At 39.5% G+C, this 16,979-nt stretch overlaps 1 protein-coding gene across 2 annotated transcripts in view; it reads left to right on the forward strand.

Moving 5' to 3' along the window:
• The window catches only part of STXBP5 (syntaxin binding protein 5), a 3,006,986-nt gene that overhangs the window by 2,546,671 nt on the left and 443,336 nt on the right, over positions 1-16,979 (forward strand). For both annotated transcript variants that reach the window (XM_044068842.1, XM_044068850.1), the window contains exon 19: positions 14,526-14,588. In XM_044068842.1, the coding sequence (XP_043924777.1) occupies positions 14,526-14,588 (63 nt within the window). The remainder of the gene's footprint in view (positions 1-14,525; positions 14,589-16,979) is intronic.

The following is a 16,979-nucleotide window of genomic DNA, read 5'->3' on the forward strand; positions in this document are numbered from 1 at the left end:
AAGACACTGTCTGCTGTAGGCCTACATTTTTCCAACCCTCAACGTTCCTTCTCCAGGAACCAAAGGAGTGGGAAGATATGGCACACAAAAATTCAGGGTCCTTTCAGTGCTGCACGTGGTGATGATCCCCCAAGGAGCAGAGGGGGTAACAATTCCAGAAGATGTCCCTTTCAAGGCACAGGGGGTCCATGCAACCAAGGCTTCAAAGTCTCCTTCTCTGGGCAGTTACCAGCGCTCCTGAAGAGTGGCCCAATTGCTTGCCTCAGGAAGCAGTTGGGGGTCGTTTCTCTCTGCACCAACCTACCTGGCTCTCTATGGCTATCGATCATTGGGTGCAGAACATCATTACCAGAGGTTACACCATTCCCCTCATATCTTATCCAAAACTTCCAACAAAACTTCCCAACATTCCACACAGTCAGAGAGAAGAAGCAGCTTCAGATGTAAGAAAGCTGCATCAAAAAAGAGCCATCCAACTAGTCCCACCAGACCAATGCAGGTCCGGATTTTACTCAAGATTCTTTTTAGTGTCAAAAAAGACAGGGGACTGGAGACCGATCCTGGATCTCAGCAGTTTGAATAAACATGTCACCCAAACCAAATTCCGGATGGTCGCGTTTCAGTATATCCTTCCCTTTCTCAGGGAGGGCGATTGGATGTGCTCGATAGATCTCTGGGATGCGTATTACTACATCAAAATGGACAAACACTCCAGGAGTCTGCTTCACTTCCGACTAGGAGGCAATCATTGCCAGTTTTGCCCCCTGCCATTCGGTCTCTCTACAGCCCCCAGAGTGTTCACGAAGTGCATGGCAGTGGTCACAGCTCACTTGAGACTGCAAGGATTCCAGGTGTTTTTGTATTTGGACGATTGGCTCCTTACCGTCCCCACCAAGGATCTTCTGGTAACAGCCCTACAATAAACCCTTTCTCTGGCAGAAATTTTGGGGATAAGTGTGCACTGGGAGAAATCCAACCTTGCTCCAGCCCAGCAGATAGAATTCATTGGGGCAGTCTTCGACACTCAGTCCTGTCTGGTGTCACTCCCAGCTCACAGACTCCAGAGATTGAGGCTTCAGCTCTGGGTGATATTCTGTCAAAACAAAGTTTCGGCAAGAGAAGTTTTTCAGGTCCTATGATCCATGGCAGCCTCCATACCAATAGTGCCTCTTGAAAAACTGCATATGCAAATCCTCCAGTAGCTTCTTCTGTCTCGGTGGTTCCTGAATCATCACCCCCTATGCTTTCAGATCTGGATAACGAACTCTTGCAAACAGGACCTTTTTTTGGTGGTTGAGGCCAGAGACAGATCTTCAGAGCCAACCCTTCCAGCCCCCTCAGCCCAAGGCCTTGTGACCACCGATGCTTCCCAGATAGGGTAGGGGGCCATTTCCAGGGAAAGACAGTCTAGGGCGCATGGTCCACGCTGGAGACCGACTTGCATATCAGCATTCTGAAACTGAAACCGGTGCTGTTAGCGTTGCAAGCATTCCATCCAGTTCTCCCCTCTGGAACGATTTCAGTTCGGTCAGACAATATTTCATAGTCTGGTATATCAACAAGCAAGGAAGAACCAGATCCTACCCCCTGTGTCAAGAGGTCATGACAATTTGGGAATGGGCGATAGATTCCAGCCACTTTCTGATAGCAGTGCATATTCTGGGGAGCTCCAGGGTGATTGCGGACAAGCTGAGTAGATGTATTCTCTTGCCCCATGAGTAGTCTCTCAATCCCAAAGTAGAGGCAGAAAGTTTCAGCCATTGGGGCCAGCCTTGCTGCAACCTCTTTGCCTCCCCTTCAAACAACAAATGCAGCAGCTATTTTGCCCTATTCCCCCCAAAGGAGGAGTCCCTGAGGGACGCTCTGATTCATGATTGGCCCACGGGACTTCTCTATGCCTTTCCCCCCATTCCTCTGATTCCACAGTTCTTACAGAAAGCTGTTTGGTTGAAATGCAAGGTGATCCTCATAGCTCCATTTTGGCCTCGACAAGTCTGGTTCCCCTTCCTTCGGCCTCATCTGTTGTACCAACAGTGGATTCTGGATCCTTTTCCAGATCTGATCTCTCACCCCCAAGGGTTGACTCATCCAAATCTGTCCAGTCTCAAGCTGACAGCTTGGTTTCTCCACTTCTGCTAGTTGTTAGGTAGGATGACCTCCCCTCTCCTGTATGTGATATAATTCTGGCTTCTCATAAACCATCCACCAGAAGACTATACTGGGACAAATGGAAAAGGTTCTCTATTTGGTCAAAGGAAAGGATGCTAGATCCATATTCGGCTCCAGTCACAGTGGTCTTACAATACCTATCTAAGTTTTTTGAAGATGGAGCTGCAGCCTCTACCATACGAGTACATCTGGTAGGAATTTCTAGTTATCATAATGGATTGAATGGTACTCCACTCATATCACTGCGTTTGTGCAAAACCTTTCTCAAAGGAGCATCTCACGTTAGACCCCCCAATCAGAAAGCCTATAGAGCCATGGAACCTCACACTAGTCCTCCAGTCTTTGACCCAACCCCCCCATTTGAACCCGCAGTGAATTGTGACAAATTCTTGTCATGGAAATCTCTCTTCTTGGTAGCCATCACATCATCCAGATGAGTTTCAGAGTTGCAGGCATTGTGCACCAAAAGACCCTACCTAACTTCTTTTTTTTTTTTTTTTTTTTTTTTTTAGAACATCAAACTTTTTGCATGGAGATCACCATAGGGAAAAATTCACATTCACTTCAATGGAAGTGTGATCTCGGAGTTGGTATATTTAAGTAGCATATGTGGGGGTATAGGCCCCTGCTGCAGCAAAAAAAAAAAAAAAAAGGTTTTTAGGTTTCAATATTCCTAGGTTTCATGCATATGGTCTTACCCATATGCTATTTAATGTTCCGGCAGTTCGACAATCTGAAGAAAAAACGTTCAATGTTCCAGCTGTTCAACAATCTGAAATAGACCCATTTTGAGAGTGTAATGAGTTGACAGTTTTAAAAATTCCCTACAGAGTACTCCTTTAGGAATACTGGGGGAAGAAATTACTTTTTTGAGCTGGGATACAGGATAAGAATTGCGAGGACATAGTAAGTCCTTGTTAAGTTTAATTCTGGTAGCTGCCAAAATAAGCAATTATAGGTTCAGAGGTAGGTACTAGGCTATTGGCTGTTGGGCCTATATAAGCCTAGCCAAAAAATGTACCCTGGCTTTCGCCATCCAAGAAAATTATTTTCCTGTGTCCATGTCGAGCAGAGCCACAGAAGTGATCCCTGGGGTGAATTTCCCATTTCCCATCCAATCATCAAGATTTTTCTTGAAGAGTGCTAATGAGGAGCTCTGTTTGACATAGATAGGTAGTCTGTTCCAGAGTATGGGAAGTCTCTGGGGCAGGAATCTATCCCTCCAGCATGTTCTGTTTATTGTGGTGACAAGGTTTAGGTCCCTAGAGCGTGTAGCTCGGAGGGATTGGGATTTCTTTAAGTGGAGCATGTCCAACAGCTGTGGGTTTGACATAGCTTTGTTTGTTAGGCAGAGATCGCCCCTGAGTAGGTGATATGCGATGGAGTAAAACTGTAGTTTTTTTTAGACGGTCTGTGTAGGGCATCTGTTTGAGGCCAGTAATCCTCTGTGAGGTATTTCAGTGGTCTTTCCAGTTGTTGTAGATGTCTTGTGAGGTACATAACAAAAGGGGCATTATTCACTATAATGGGTCTAATGAGTGATGAGTAGAGGGGAACAATGACCTCTTTTTTTCTGGATGAGAATCCTTTTGTGATGAGATGAGCCACGTAGAAGGATTTCCTGACCACTGTGGTGATGTGATTATCAAAGGAGAGACTACTGTCCACCTGTGTCCCAAGGTCTCTTATCACATTTTCGGCATTAAGTAGACTACCAGCTATGTGGTAGTTCATGGGTACAGAGTTTTTACCAAAGGAGATGACAATACACATTTTGGCATTGAGCTTCAGGCCATGGCTTTGACACCAGGTATCTGTCTCAGTGAGGCCCTTTTGTAGTTTGTCCACATCGTTAGGAGTTTCAATTTTGGCTCCTAGTTTGCAGTCATCTTTAAACTTTGTTAGCCAAAGACCTTCTGTGTTGGCCTGCACTTCAGAGAAGTAGATACCAAACAGGAGAGGACCCAGGACTGAACCCTGTGGTACTCCACTTTTCACTGGTCTGAAGTTGGATTTGGAATCCGCTACTTTCACAGTGTGGGTTCTGTCCGTGAGCCAGTTGGCAAACCATCTTGTGACATAGGGATTTATACCTAGTTTAGTGAGCTTATCTATAATTCCAGAGTGGGGGATGGTGTAGAAAGCCTTGGCTAGATCTAGATAAGTTGTGTGAACCATTTTACCCACATCTATGGCTTTGGTGACTGCTTCAAAGAAGTCAATCAGGTTTAGGAGACATGATCTGCCTTTTACAAATCCAAACTAGGTAGAGTCCAGAGTTTGGAGATTACCAATGTCTTTGTTTATGAGTTCCACGATGATACGTTTCATGGCCTTGCAGACCAGGCTCATCAGGCTAATGGGGCGGTAGTTCCTGAGGTCCGTCATGGCTCTCCATTTGTGGAGTGGGATAACCGTCGCAGTGCGCCATTCATTGGGTACAAAGCCTGAGGTGAGGCTATGATTGAATATGGTACTTAGGTAGTGTGCCAGTTAATTCTGTAGTTTGTGTAGAATGCAGCCTGGGATATTGTCAGGTTCCATGGATTCTGTGTTCTTGGTTTTGGAGCGTGTATTTTTTACCTGTGCAGCCGTGATTATAGGAACTTTGCATTCTTCCGGTATAGAGATGGGCCCTCTAGGGGGTGAGAGGGGGGTAAAGTTAGCACTGAACCTATCTGCTAGGATGTTGGCAATATCAGTTGGTTCTGTATATTTAGCGCCATTGTGCTGTAACTCAGAGCAGATCTGAGTGTTCCCATTGAGATTCTTGACATAGCTATAGAATGCTTTGTGGTTGTCTTTAGAGTCAGTGGCAATTTTGTTTTCGTAACTAGCTTTGGAGGATTTTATGAGGGATCTCAGCTTCTTACTGAGGTTGACCAGGGAGTTCCTCCAGTGATGGGATTTTACTCTTTTTAGCAACAGTTTCTTTCTTCTGTTTTAGAGTTTGTTCATGGCAGAGGACCAACAGATTGGCTTCCTTTTTTTTGGAGGATAACATCTTGGTTCTATTAGGGATAGCATGATCCATGCACTTGTGTAAGTGCTTATAAAGTGCATGTGTGTAGGATTCAGCAGTCATACCTCTATTGTCCATCTGCTTGGGTGTTGTGAAGTTTGCCACTTCTGTCTTAAGAAGTGTGAAGTTGGCTTTGGAGAAGTTTTTTATGATGGTTTCCCTAATTGGGGGTGGGGGTGGGATGTGGATGTCTAGGCTGATTAGCTTGTTGTCGGATCTGACCATCGAGGAATTGACCTCTGGTGTAGAACACTGGTTTCCCATGTTGGTAATGACCAGGTGTAGGATATTGCTGCCCCTGGTGGGGGTGTGAATAAGTTGATCCAAGGCATTGGAATTTATGAATTCTAGAAAACGTTGAGCAAAAGAGTTGGTACATGAGTAGTTTTCCCAGTTAATGGTGGGGTAGTTGAAATCGCCCATTATTAGGGTGTTGGGTTGTACCCTAATACTTTCCAGTGTATCAAGAAATGAGGAGTGGGAATCCTGGGGCATGGTGGGGGGTCTGTAGCAAGCTACAATTTGGATTGCGGTCTTGCCCAGAGTTAGTTGCACTTGGATAATCTCGAATGCATTATGCTGTGCAACTAGCCTGGAGGTGTGGATATCCTTAATGAATATGGACACGCCTCCGCCTTTAGTGCTTCATTCTGAGTTAGTTGGCCAAAAGGTGTGGCATGAATTGTAGCCTGGTAATGCAGGGGTGCTGTCTGGAGCTTTGAACCAGGTCTCTGTCACTGCACAGATGTCAATGTTCTCCATTTTAAGGAGTGCCTCGAGTGAGTGCATTTTGAGGTTTAGACTTCTAGCATTGAGTAGCATTACCCTCATATTTTGCTTGCTTGTACCTGTTATGGTGGTGACTTTTTCATTTGAACCTTGCCTAAAAAAGGCACTATAGGGGTGGTAAGAGCCTTAGCCAGTATCCGGAATCCTAAGGGCGACAGGTGCAGGCCATCTCTGGCAAAGCATCGTGGTCTATCGATCATGTCGTCCCAGGCAGACAAATACTGGATCCCCTTAGAATGACACCAGAAGCTTAGCCAATTGTTGAAATCAATCATTTTGTCCTTGTACTGTAGTATCATTTTGAGTGATGGCAGGATGCTACTCAGGGTTAGGGTCATACCTGCCTGGGATACAATATCAGAGAGCTCCTCCATGTCTCTTTTCATGTAGTCCAGGGAGGTACGTCTCGGGTCATTCACACCAACATGGACAATGACAGTGTCATATTTGTACTTATTGTGGAGTGACCTCAGTGCATGCATTATGTGGTGGATCCTGGCACCTGACAGGCAGCTGAAAGTAACTTTCTCGTTGTTTAGTCTAGTGAGTAGAACATCAGTGTGCCTGACCATAGAGTCAACTATGACTAGAGTGTTGGGTACGTTGTTATGCCTTATGGGCTGTGGTTGAGTGGCACACAGTTTGTGGGCTGTGTGTCATTTGGGTTGTGTTGGGGGGTGGAGTTTGCTTGCGTTTATGCTTTGGATGTCCCTGATGCTTGGGCAGGTTTTTATTGAGAGCCTCCATGAATGTAGGTGTGTGTTTTGTGTTTCTATGTGTGTGTTTTGGTGGTGTAGGTTTTGAGGGACTATGTGATGAGTGTGGTGTGGTGCAAGTGTTTACCTTCTCCTCTTGACTGTCTAGTCCAGTCTTGGGTGAAGAGAGCTTTGCTTCCAGTTTGGCTATATAAGTGCATCTCTCACAGGTTGTAGTGTTGGGTGGTAGGAGGAGAGGGTTGTCTGTGTACATGAGGCAATTGCTACATTGGCCCAAGATGCCCCGATTCATCAGATAGATCGAAGAAATCACTGGGAGCTGACACTTAGACATGCCTGGGTAGGTGTTTATTTATTAAGTACTAAAAACTGCTTTCCTCTAGTCAAGTGAGGAAAGTTGAGTGCTGTAGTAATTTGCAGCTTATGTATTGCTTACAATGAGTTCTGAACAAGTGCTGAGTTCAAAGAAACCGATTTGAGTGCTGAAACGAGAAAACTGGCTAGTTATAAGAAACAAAACTAAGCTAGAAGGCTTCCCTCCAACACAAAAGGGCTTGGGGGCTCAGAAGCCTACAAACAGTCCAGACCACTTAACAGGAAAGGCAGGAAACAAGCTTAAATTTTTTTGTTCTCTTTCACAGATGCTTTCTTTGTATACAGTAGGAGTGCCTGAAATCAGAATATGATCTCACTGCACTCAGTTGAGTGAGAAAATGAGATGAGCCCAGAAGGAGTATCCAAACACAAATTTACAAGAGGGGTGGGCAGTTTCAAACCCACTAAGATTAACACCAAAATTCAAACAGGGAGGGTGGGTGGGAAAACTAACTGAAGAACAGAGTCAAAACTTCCAGTTCAGTTAATATTCATGCAACACAATTAAATCAATTTAAATACTGTATTATTTGAAAAAAGTGCAGATAAAAGTTACTTAAATTCTCTTATACATCCAGTTGAATACAGCTAGATCTTAGCTGGCCAAAGCTGAGGTTTTTAAGCAGAAAATATTTCAAACTGCACCACTTAAATAGGCATTGACAGGAAATCAAAAAATGTGGCTACCCCCACACCTGCAGTTACTAACAGACAATAAAATTCAAGCAAGCACTAACTGAAGAACAGAGTCAAAACTTCCAATGCAGTTAATATTCATGCAGCACCATCAAATCAGTTTAAATACTGTATTATTTGAAAAAAGTGCAGATAAAAGTTACTTAAATTCTCTTATACGTCCAGCAGAATACAGCTAGATCTTAGCTGGCCAAAGCTGAGGTTTTTAAGCAGAAAATATTTCAAACTGTACCACTTAAATAGGCATTGACAGGAAATCAAAGAATGTGGCTACCCCCACACCTGCAGTTACTAACAGGCAATAAAATTCAAGCAAGCACTAACTGAAGAACAGAGTCAAAACTTCCAATTCAGTTAATATTCATGCAACACAATTAAATCAATTTAAATACTGTATTTGAAAAAAGTGCAGATAAAAGGTACTTAAATTATGTTATATGTCCAGTTGAATACAGCTAGATCTTAGACCGCCAAAGCTGAGGTTTTTAAGCAGAAAATATTTCAAACTGTACCACTTAAATAGGCATTGACAGGAAATCAAAGAATGTGGCTACCCCCACACCTGCAGTTACTAACAGACAATAAAATTCAAGCAAGCATTAACTGAAGAACAGAGTCAAAACTTCCAATTCAGTAAATATTCATGCAACACAATTAAATCAATTTAAATACTGTATAATTTGAAAAAAGTGCAGATAAAAGTTACTTAAATTCTCTTATACATCCAGTTGAATACAGCTAGATCTTAGCTGGCCAAAGCTGAGGTTTTTAAGCTGAAATTATTTCAAACTGTACCACTTAAATAGGCATTGACAGGAAATCAAAGAATGTGGCTACCCCACACCTGCAGTTACTAACAGACAATAAAATTCAAGCAAGCACTAACTGAAGAACAGAGTCAAAACTTCCAATTCAGTTAATGTTCATGCAACACAATTAAATCAATTTAAATACTGCATTATTTGAAAAAAGTGCAGATAAAAGGTACTTAAATTCTCTTATATGTCCAGTTGAATACAGCTAGATCTTAGCCGGGCAAAGCTGAGGGTTTTAAGCAGAAAATATTTCAAACTGTACCACTTAAATAGGCATTGACAGGAAATCAAAGAATGTGGCTACGCTCACACTTGCAGTTACTCATAGACAATAAAATTCAAGCAAGCACTAACTGAAGAACAGAGTCAAAACTTCCAATTCAGTTAATATTCATGCAACACAATTAAATCAATTTAAATACTGTATTATTTGAAAAAAGTGCAGATAAAAGTTACATAAATTCTCTTATACGTCCAGTTGAATACAGCTAGATCTTAGCCGGCCAAAGCTGAGGTTTTTAAGCAGAAAATATTTCAAACTGTACCACTTAAATAGGCATTGACAGGATATCAAGGAATGTGGCTACTCCCACACCTGCAATTACTAACAGACAATAAAATTCAAGCAAGCACTAACGGAAGAACAGAGTCAAAACTTCCAATTCAGTTAATATTCATGCAACACAATTAAATCAATTTAAATACTGTATTATTTGAAAAAAGTGCAGATAAAAGTTACTTAAATTCTCTTATACGTCCAGTTGAATACAGCTAGATCTTAGCTGGCCAAAGCTGAGGTTTTTAAGCAGAAAATATTTCAAACTGTACCACTTAAATAGCATTGACAGGAAATCAAAGAATGTGGCTACCCCCACACCTGCAATTACTAACAGACAATAAAATTCAAGCAAGCACTAACTGAAGAACAGAGTCAAAACTTCCAATTCAGTTAATATTCATGCAACACAATTAAATCAATTTAAATACTGTATTATTTGAAAAAAGTGCAGATAAAAGTTACTTAAATTCTCTTATACATCCAGTTGAATACAGCTAGATCTTAGCTGGCCAAAGCTGAGGTTTTTAAGCAGAAAATATTTCAAACTGTACCACTTAAATAGGCATTGACAGGAAATCAAAGAATGTGGCTACCGCCACACCTGCAGTTACTAACAGACAATAAAATTCAAGCAAGCACTAACTGAAGAACAGAGTCAAAACTTCCAATTCAGTTAATATTCATGCAACACAATTAAATCAATTTAAATACTGTATTATTTGAAAAAAGTGCAGATAAAAAGTACTTAAATTCTCTTATATGTCCAGTTGAATACAGCTAGATCTTAGCTGGCCAAAGCTGAGGTTTTTAAGCAGAAAATATTTCAAACTGTACCACTTAAATAGGCATTGACAGGAAATCAAAGAATGTGGCTACCCCCACACCTGCAGTTACTAACAGACAATAAAATTCAAGCAAGCACTAACTGAAGAACAGAATCAAAACTTGCAATTCAGTAAATATTCATGCAACACAATTAAATCAATTTAAATACTGTATTATTTGAAAAAAGTGCAGATAAAAGTTACTTAAATTCTCTTATACATCCAGTTGAATACAGCTAGATCTTAGCTGGCAAAGCTGAGGTTTTTAAGCAGAAAATATTTCACAAAGTACCACTTAAATAGGCATTGACAGGAAATCAAAGAATGTGGCTACCCCACACCTGCAGTTACTAACAGACAATAAAATTCAAGCAAGCACTAACTGAAGAACAGAGTCAAAACTTCCAATCCAGTTAATATTCATGCAACACAATTAAATCAATTTAAATGCTTTATTATTATTTGAAAAAAGTGCAGATAAAAGTTACTTAAATTCTCTTATACGTCCAGTTGAAAACAGCTAGATCTTAGCTGGCCAAAGCTGAGGTTTTTAAGCAGAAAATATTTCAAACTGTACCACTTAAATAGGCATTGACAGGAAATCAAAGAAAGTGGCTACCCCCACACCTGCAGTTACTAACAGACAATAAAATTCAAGCAAGCACTAACTGAAGAACAAAGTCAAAACTTCCAATTCAGTTAATATTCATGCAGCACAATTAAATCAATTTAAATACTGTATTATTTGAAAAAAGTGCAGATAAAAGTTACTTAAATTCTCTTATACATCCAGTTGAATACAGCTAGATCTTAGCTGGCCAAAGCTGTGGTTTTTAAGCAGAAAATATTTCAAACTGTACCACTTAAATAGGCATTGACAGGAAATCAAAGAATGTGGCTACCCCACACCTGAATTTACTAACAGACAATAAAATTCAAGCAAGTACTAACTGAAGAACAGAGTCAAAACTTCCAATCCAGTTAATATTCATGCAACACAATTAAATCAATTTAAATACTTTATTATTATTTGAAAAAAGTGCAGATAAAAGTTACTTAAATTCTCTTATACGTCCAGTTGAAAACACCTAGATCTTAGCTGGCCAAAGCTGAGGTTTTTAAGCAGAAAATATTTCAAACTGTACCACTTAAATAGGCATTGACAGGAAATCAAAGAATGTGGCTACCCCACACCTGCAGTTACTAACAGACAATAAAATTCAAGCAAGCACTAACTGAAGAACAGAGTCAAAACTTCCAATTCAGTTAATATTCATGCAACACAATTAAATCAATTTAAATACTTTATTATTATTTGAAAAAAGTGCAGATAAAAGGTACTTAAATTCTCTTATACGTCCAGTTGAATACAGCTAGATCTTAGCCGGCCAAAGCTGAGGTTTTTAAGCAGAAAATATTTCAAACTGTACCACTTAAATAGGCATTGACAGGAAATCAAAGAATGTGGCTACCCCCACACCTGCAGTTACTAACAGACAATAAAATTCAAGCAAGCACTAACTGAAGAACAGAGTCAAAACTTCCAATTCAGTTAATATTCATCAGTTACTAGAAAATGGAAACCACAATCTAAAACAAACTATACTGAAGTAGTGAATATTGTAACAGATCTTAAAAGAACAGTAAGTGGAATTTTTAGAAAAGGGCAGAAATAAATTGCATAGAATAAAATGGAAGTTGTGGGAACATTACGTACAGAAATGTTTTAGAGGAGGAATGAGGTTTAAGAGAGGGCAGGAATTGAATAATTTATGTATTGTTCATAGGTTCATAGAATGATACTAGGCTATTGGCCTGGAGGCCCTTATAAGCCCAGCCAAGAATTTCATACATGTTCCCTCAAAGTTAGCACCTATTTCCCCTATTTGGTAGGGACACAGGTGCGATCCCAGGGGTGTATTTTATGTTTCCCGTCCAGTCATGCAGGTTCCTCATAAAGTGCGCTAGAGAGGTACTCTGCTTGACATGGAGAGAGAGTCTATTCCTCTGATGGAGGAGTCTTTGGGACACAAATCCATCTCGCTAACAAGTTCTGTTAATGTCACAGACCAGGTTAAGGTCTTGCATGTGGGTTGCTCGAGTGGAGTTTGTCTTACAGATGTGCAGCAATGCTATCAAGGCTGGGTCTGAGATGGCCTTATATGCCAGACACAGGTCACCTCTGAGCAGTCTGTATGAGACTGACTAGAGCAACAGGGGTTTTAGTCTATCTGTATAGGATTGGTGTTGGAGACCCTCTATTTTCCTGGTCAGGAACCTATGTGGTCTATCGAACTGTTGCATGTGCTTGGCAAGGTACATGCGAAGGGGCATTGTATTCGATAATGTGTCTGATAAGGGATGTTATGACCTCCTTGTTCCTGGATGAAATACCCTTATTTATGAGGTGGGCCATGTTGAAAGCCTTCCGTACTACAGAGGCAACGTAGTGGTCAAAAGTGATGTTGCTGTCAACCTGGGTGCCCAAGTTCCTCACGACTGATTGCATGCTTTGTACATTGTTATAAATGTGATAATTAATGTTACTTAAGATTATAATTCACATCTATTGTTATATATCATATAATGTTTGTCAATGTGAACTTCTTAATATGGCTTGATTACTTTTATATAAATGTAAGTTTGCCTTTGTCACAAGTGATAGTTCAGTAAAGGAGTTTAAAAAAAAGATTTTGGTAGAGCAGTGGCACAGCAGTTACCACTGTTGCCTAACAGCAAAAGGTTCTCTAGTTCGTTTCTTGGCTGGGGTTCCTTCTGTGTTGAGTCTACATGTCCTCCCTGCATTCACATGGGTTCCCTCCTGGTGCTTCAGTTTCTTCCCACATTCCAGACATGTATCTGGAATGTTTCTCCCCAGGCCTCCCCTGAAAATGGACTCTGTCCCAGTCAGACTTTCCCAATAAACAAATGTTAAATAAATAAAAATAAATAATTTAGGATTTTTGCTTAGAAGTGTTTGCATAGGTATTTATATACCAAATGCAGACTCAAAATATTTTTCCTTATGTAGATGGCAAATGTTGGAGGTGTGATGGTGAAGAAAGAAGTAGCTAGGAACATGTGATCTGGGAATGTAATGAGTTGGCAGACTAAAAATTCCCTACAGAATACTCTGTTAGACGTACTGAATAATCAGATGGATATGACTAAGGAAATAACTCTTTTTGAGCTGGGACACAGGATCTCGATTGCTTAGACATAGTAAGGCTTTGTTAAGTTTAATTTAGGTGACTGCCAAAAAAGAATTACTAGAAAATGGAAATCAAATTCTAAAACAGCTGTATTTGAAATATTGAAGATTGTAATAGAAATAAAAGAAGTGGAAGTGGGATCTTTTGAAAAAGAGTAGGAGCAAATTAAATAGAAAAGAATGGAAATTGTGAGAACAATGAATGCAGAATAATGTTTGGAGGAGAATTGAGATTTAAAGTATGGCAGGAACTGAGCAATGTATGTAATGTTGGATTGATGATAGTTATGCAAAAAATGTGATGTATAATGATTGTAACCAGGTCCATGTTAATATGGTTTGTTTTCTTTTATAAATATGTATGTTTGCCCATGACTTAAGTGACAATTCATTAAAAATGTTAGAAAGAATTCGTCTAGATGGTAATGCAGGTAGTACAGGACCCATTTGAAAAACATACAGAAACCTAGAGTTGTATAATTGTGACACTGGAAGAGGATGAAGAGGGTGAAGATATTACCATACAATTTTATCTCAGGATGTAAATAACGTATATTAGGGAACTTTCTGGCTGTACTTTGTTATGCTGTTGCACTTCTGTCAGCTTTTCAGAAATTAAACTTGCTCTGTATGTTTTTGTTTTCTTTGGGAGCAAGCCATCTGTTCCTCTATCTTTAAATATTCCTTCTCTAGGGTTACACTTCCTTTAGAAGGGAGAAGTACCATGTGTTGTAGTGACATACAGTACCCCTTCCCTGAGTCCCAAGAGTGAGAATAGTAAGAATAAAATAGTAGGGCTGTGCTGGTACAGGGTCTGGAGGGGAGGGGGGGCAAACCACCTGAATGGTGATTGCAGGAGGTGGCTTGTGCTTTGCAAACAAAAATATGAACCTTATTCTTTCTTTTTCTCACAAATTAAGTGTATTAAATCAGCATACAGATGTTTGGCATTTTTTTCTTTCTGCCCCAATTTGATAAGAGTTGCACTGATATAGTGAGTAAGATTTTAACTTTATTTATTTGGCATTCAGAGCAAAGTGATAAAAATAGAAAGTCAAACATGTTTACGTCTGAGAGAGAAAAATGTGGAAAAGTAGTATTTGACAGAAATAGTTTTATTTGTTCAGAGTAAAAATCAACAAGAATCATACCTTGGGTTCCCGTGATTTCATATTATTAAATCCAACCCCCACAAAATCTTTGGTTTTAAATCTGTCTTGTGCTAATATAGATTATATTTGAATATTTGTTCATATAAAATTTTTTTAGAAGATCTGACATATATAGCAAAAGTATTATTTTACGTTTTGTGGAAAATATGTTTTGAATTATTGTTTATATCTTGGCAGGTCTTTCTGATATTAATGAAGGCTCTTCAACTTCAGAGGATCGTTGTAAATCACCTACTTCGGGTAATTAAACATTTTTAACATCTGCTTGCTATTTGTATGAAACTTTTTCTAATAGCATCATCATATTATTGCTTTGTAGTATTAAAAAGTGCCACTTCAGAAACACCTTTTCTATGATAGTTATTGCAGCCTCTTATTTACAGTTAATGTTCTGGTTTCCTTTTCATCTGATTTTATTTTCCTATTAAATATGTCTGAGTGTAGTAGTAATTTATTCCTTATCAATGCCTACAGCATATTTAGCTGTGAACGATTGATAGGCAGACTAATTAAGAAACTGATAAAGTTAATCTAGTTGTTATTAGGTAGTACTTAAATTGCATGTAGTGTTTCATATTTGTTTTGCTTGCTTGTTTAGTATTCACTTTCCTATTGACTTGAATATTCTAAATACCTTTGCAGGGAGTTTGCATGTCCTCCCTGTGGTTGCGTGGGTTTCCAACGGGTGCTCCAGATTCCTCCCACATCCCAAAGACATGCAGTAGGTGGATTGGACTCTCTAAAATTGGCCCTAGGTGTGAGTGTATGCGTGTGTGTGCCTTCTGTGGAAGGTTGGGCGCCGTGCTGGCAACTCAGCACCATAAAAACTCCACTGCCAATCATGAGCGGACAGATGATCCGCTGTGGCGGCCCCTAACTGGGAAAAGCCAAAAGAAGAAGAAGATTCTAAATACCTTTGCAGAATATTGTGATTTTGTTTGTTATATGTTACGAATGCCATTCTCTTAACCCTTGGAAAACATAAAAGTCTCAATGCAGAATGTTGTGATTCCTATATGCAAAGAATTGTACTCAGAATGTCCATATTTCTTTTTACAACCACTGATGCTAGAAATAATAAGCCTGGCTTAAAATACAGCACTGTGTATCATACAGATACCCTCGTCTATCTTGAGGCAGTTGATGTTCACAGGTGTATGTAGAAGTCATGCATGCCTCCATACACTGAAAAGGACTCTGATGTCACCTACAAAATACACACATACACTTCCTGACCTTACTGGGGTACACATCATTTAGTGAAATATTGGTGATTTTCTGCTCTGCATTGAAGTACAGTGGATCGTTTTGATTTTGAAACCACAATGTTGCTTGACAAGCATGCTTCCAGATGGCAATGCACAGCCCTAAGCTGCCATTTGATTTTGCTGTATAACATTTAGTGGGAGTGGCACATTATACCCACATTCCTTTAAAGGCAGTGCAACGCCATCTTTTTACATAGCTATGCCTGCTACTGAGTGCAGTCTTTATTGCTATAGATTGTAAGTAGGACTAGTCAAAAAGTTTACATGGAAAGCTGATCATGCCAACATGTGGTATTGACGTATTGGAAGAATTTGCCAGTTTACCTCTAATGTTTTGTAGTGCCTGCTTAATTTAATCTTTGAATACTATTATACTGTCATCTTCTTTAGATGACAAACATGTGCCTTGCTGTGTTATCCTTCCTGGTTAATCCTTTTGATTTGGTTTATGCATTAACAATGAAATAGAGAGCCATGCAGAATGAGTTCTAAAATGTTGAGAGTAATGCTGGACTCATAACAAGTATGTTGATTGCTTTGCCCATGTTTGTATTCATTACTACTCATTTTAGGGTAAAAAGTGTGCATGCAGTATTTGCTGTAAATATATGGTTAAAATTAATAATTTGATATAATTAAAATTGTTATATTCTGCATTTATGTGCATTTATTTCTAAAAATTACAAAAGATGGGAAAATTAGGTGCATGATGAAATGTTAATGTTCATTGTCAGAACAAAGCTTTGTTTATGTTGTAATGAGCTGATGAAGTAACTGCCTCTGTGATATAACATTTAATATGTCTTTGATCACTACAGGCATGCCTAATAATTTCAGTGACCTATGGTTCTAAAAAGACATCTGAGTTCATCTTAGAAAGTATATGTCAGGCATTTAAACTACAATCATGTTTATTTCAATATTAACAGCTGTGGAAGACACTGATGCATATGAATTTAAAATGCTAAAACTGACTTATTTTTCTCTATACAGTTGTGATACTGGTGTGGTGCCATTTCATTTCACTTGAGCCTTGTTTTGGATTTTAGAATGCAAAGTGACTAACTACTTCTAGAAATCTGAATCAAAGCCCTGCTTGCTTTGTAACAACGGCTACCCTGTAGTTACCTTAAAAACTAATGCTGAAAGGCTAAAAATATTGAATCTGTTTGTTAGACATGCAGCTTCAGTGAGTCCTGGAGTTCCCTTTTAAATCCCTGTGTAAATCTTTTTCTAATGAAAGCTTTAAGAGTATATATAAAACATTTGCATACTACTATAAGAAACTACTTTAAGAAGTTATTATTTTCAAAAGTTTAGTCAGTAGTCTCATGCATACATGCATAAAATAATCTGCTCAAAA

Source organism: Protopterus annectens, chromosome 1.part0 (genome assembly GCF_019279795.1).
Source record: "Protopterus annectens isolate FY-2018-M chromosome 1.part0, PAN1.0, whole genome shotgun sequence".
Taxonomy (NCBI): Eukaryota; Metazoa; Chordata; order Ceratodontiformes; family Protopteridae; genus Protopterus; species Protopterus annectens.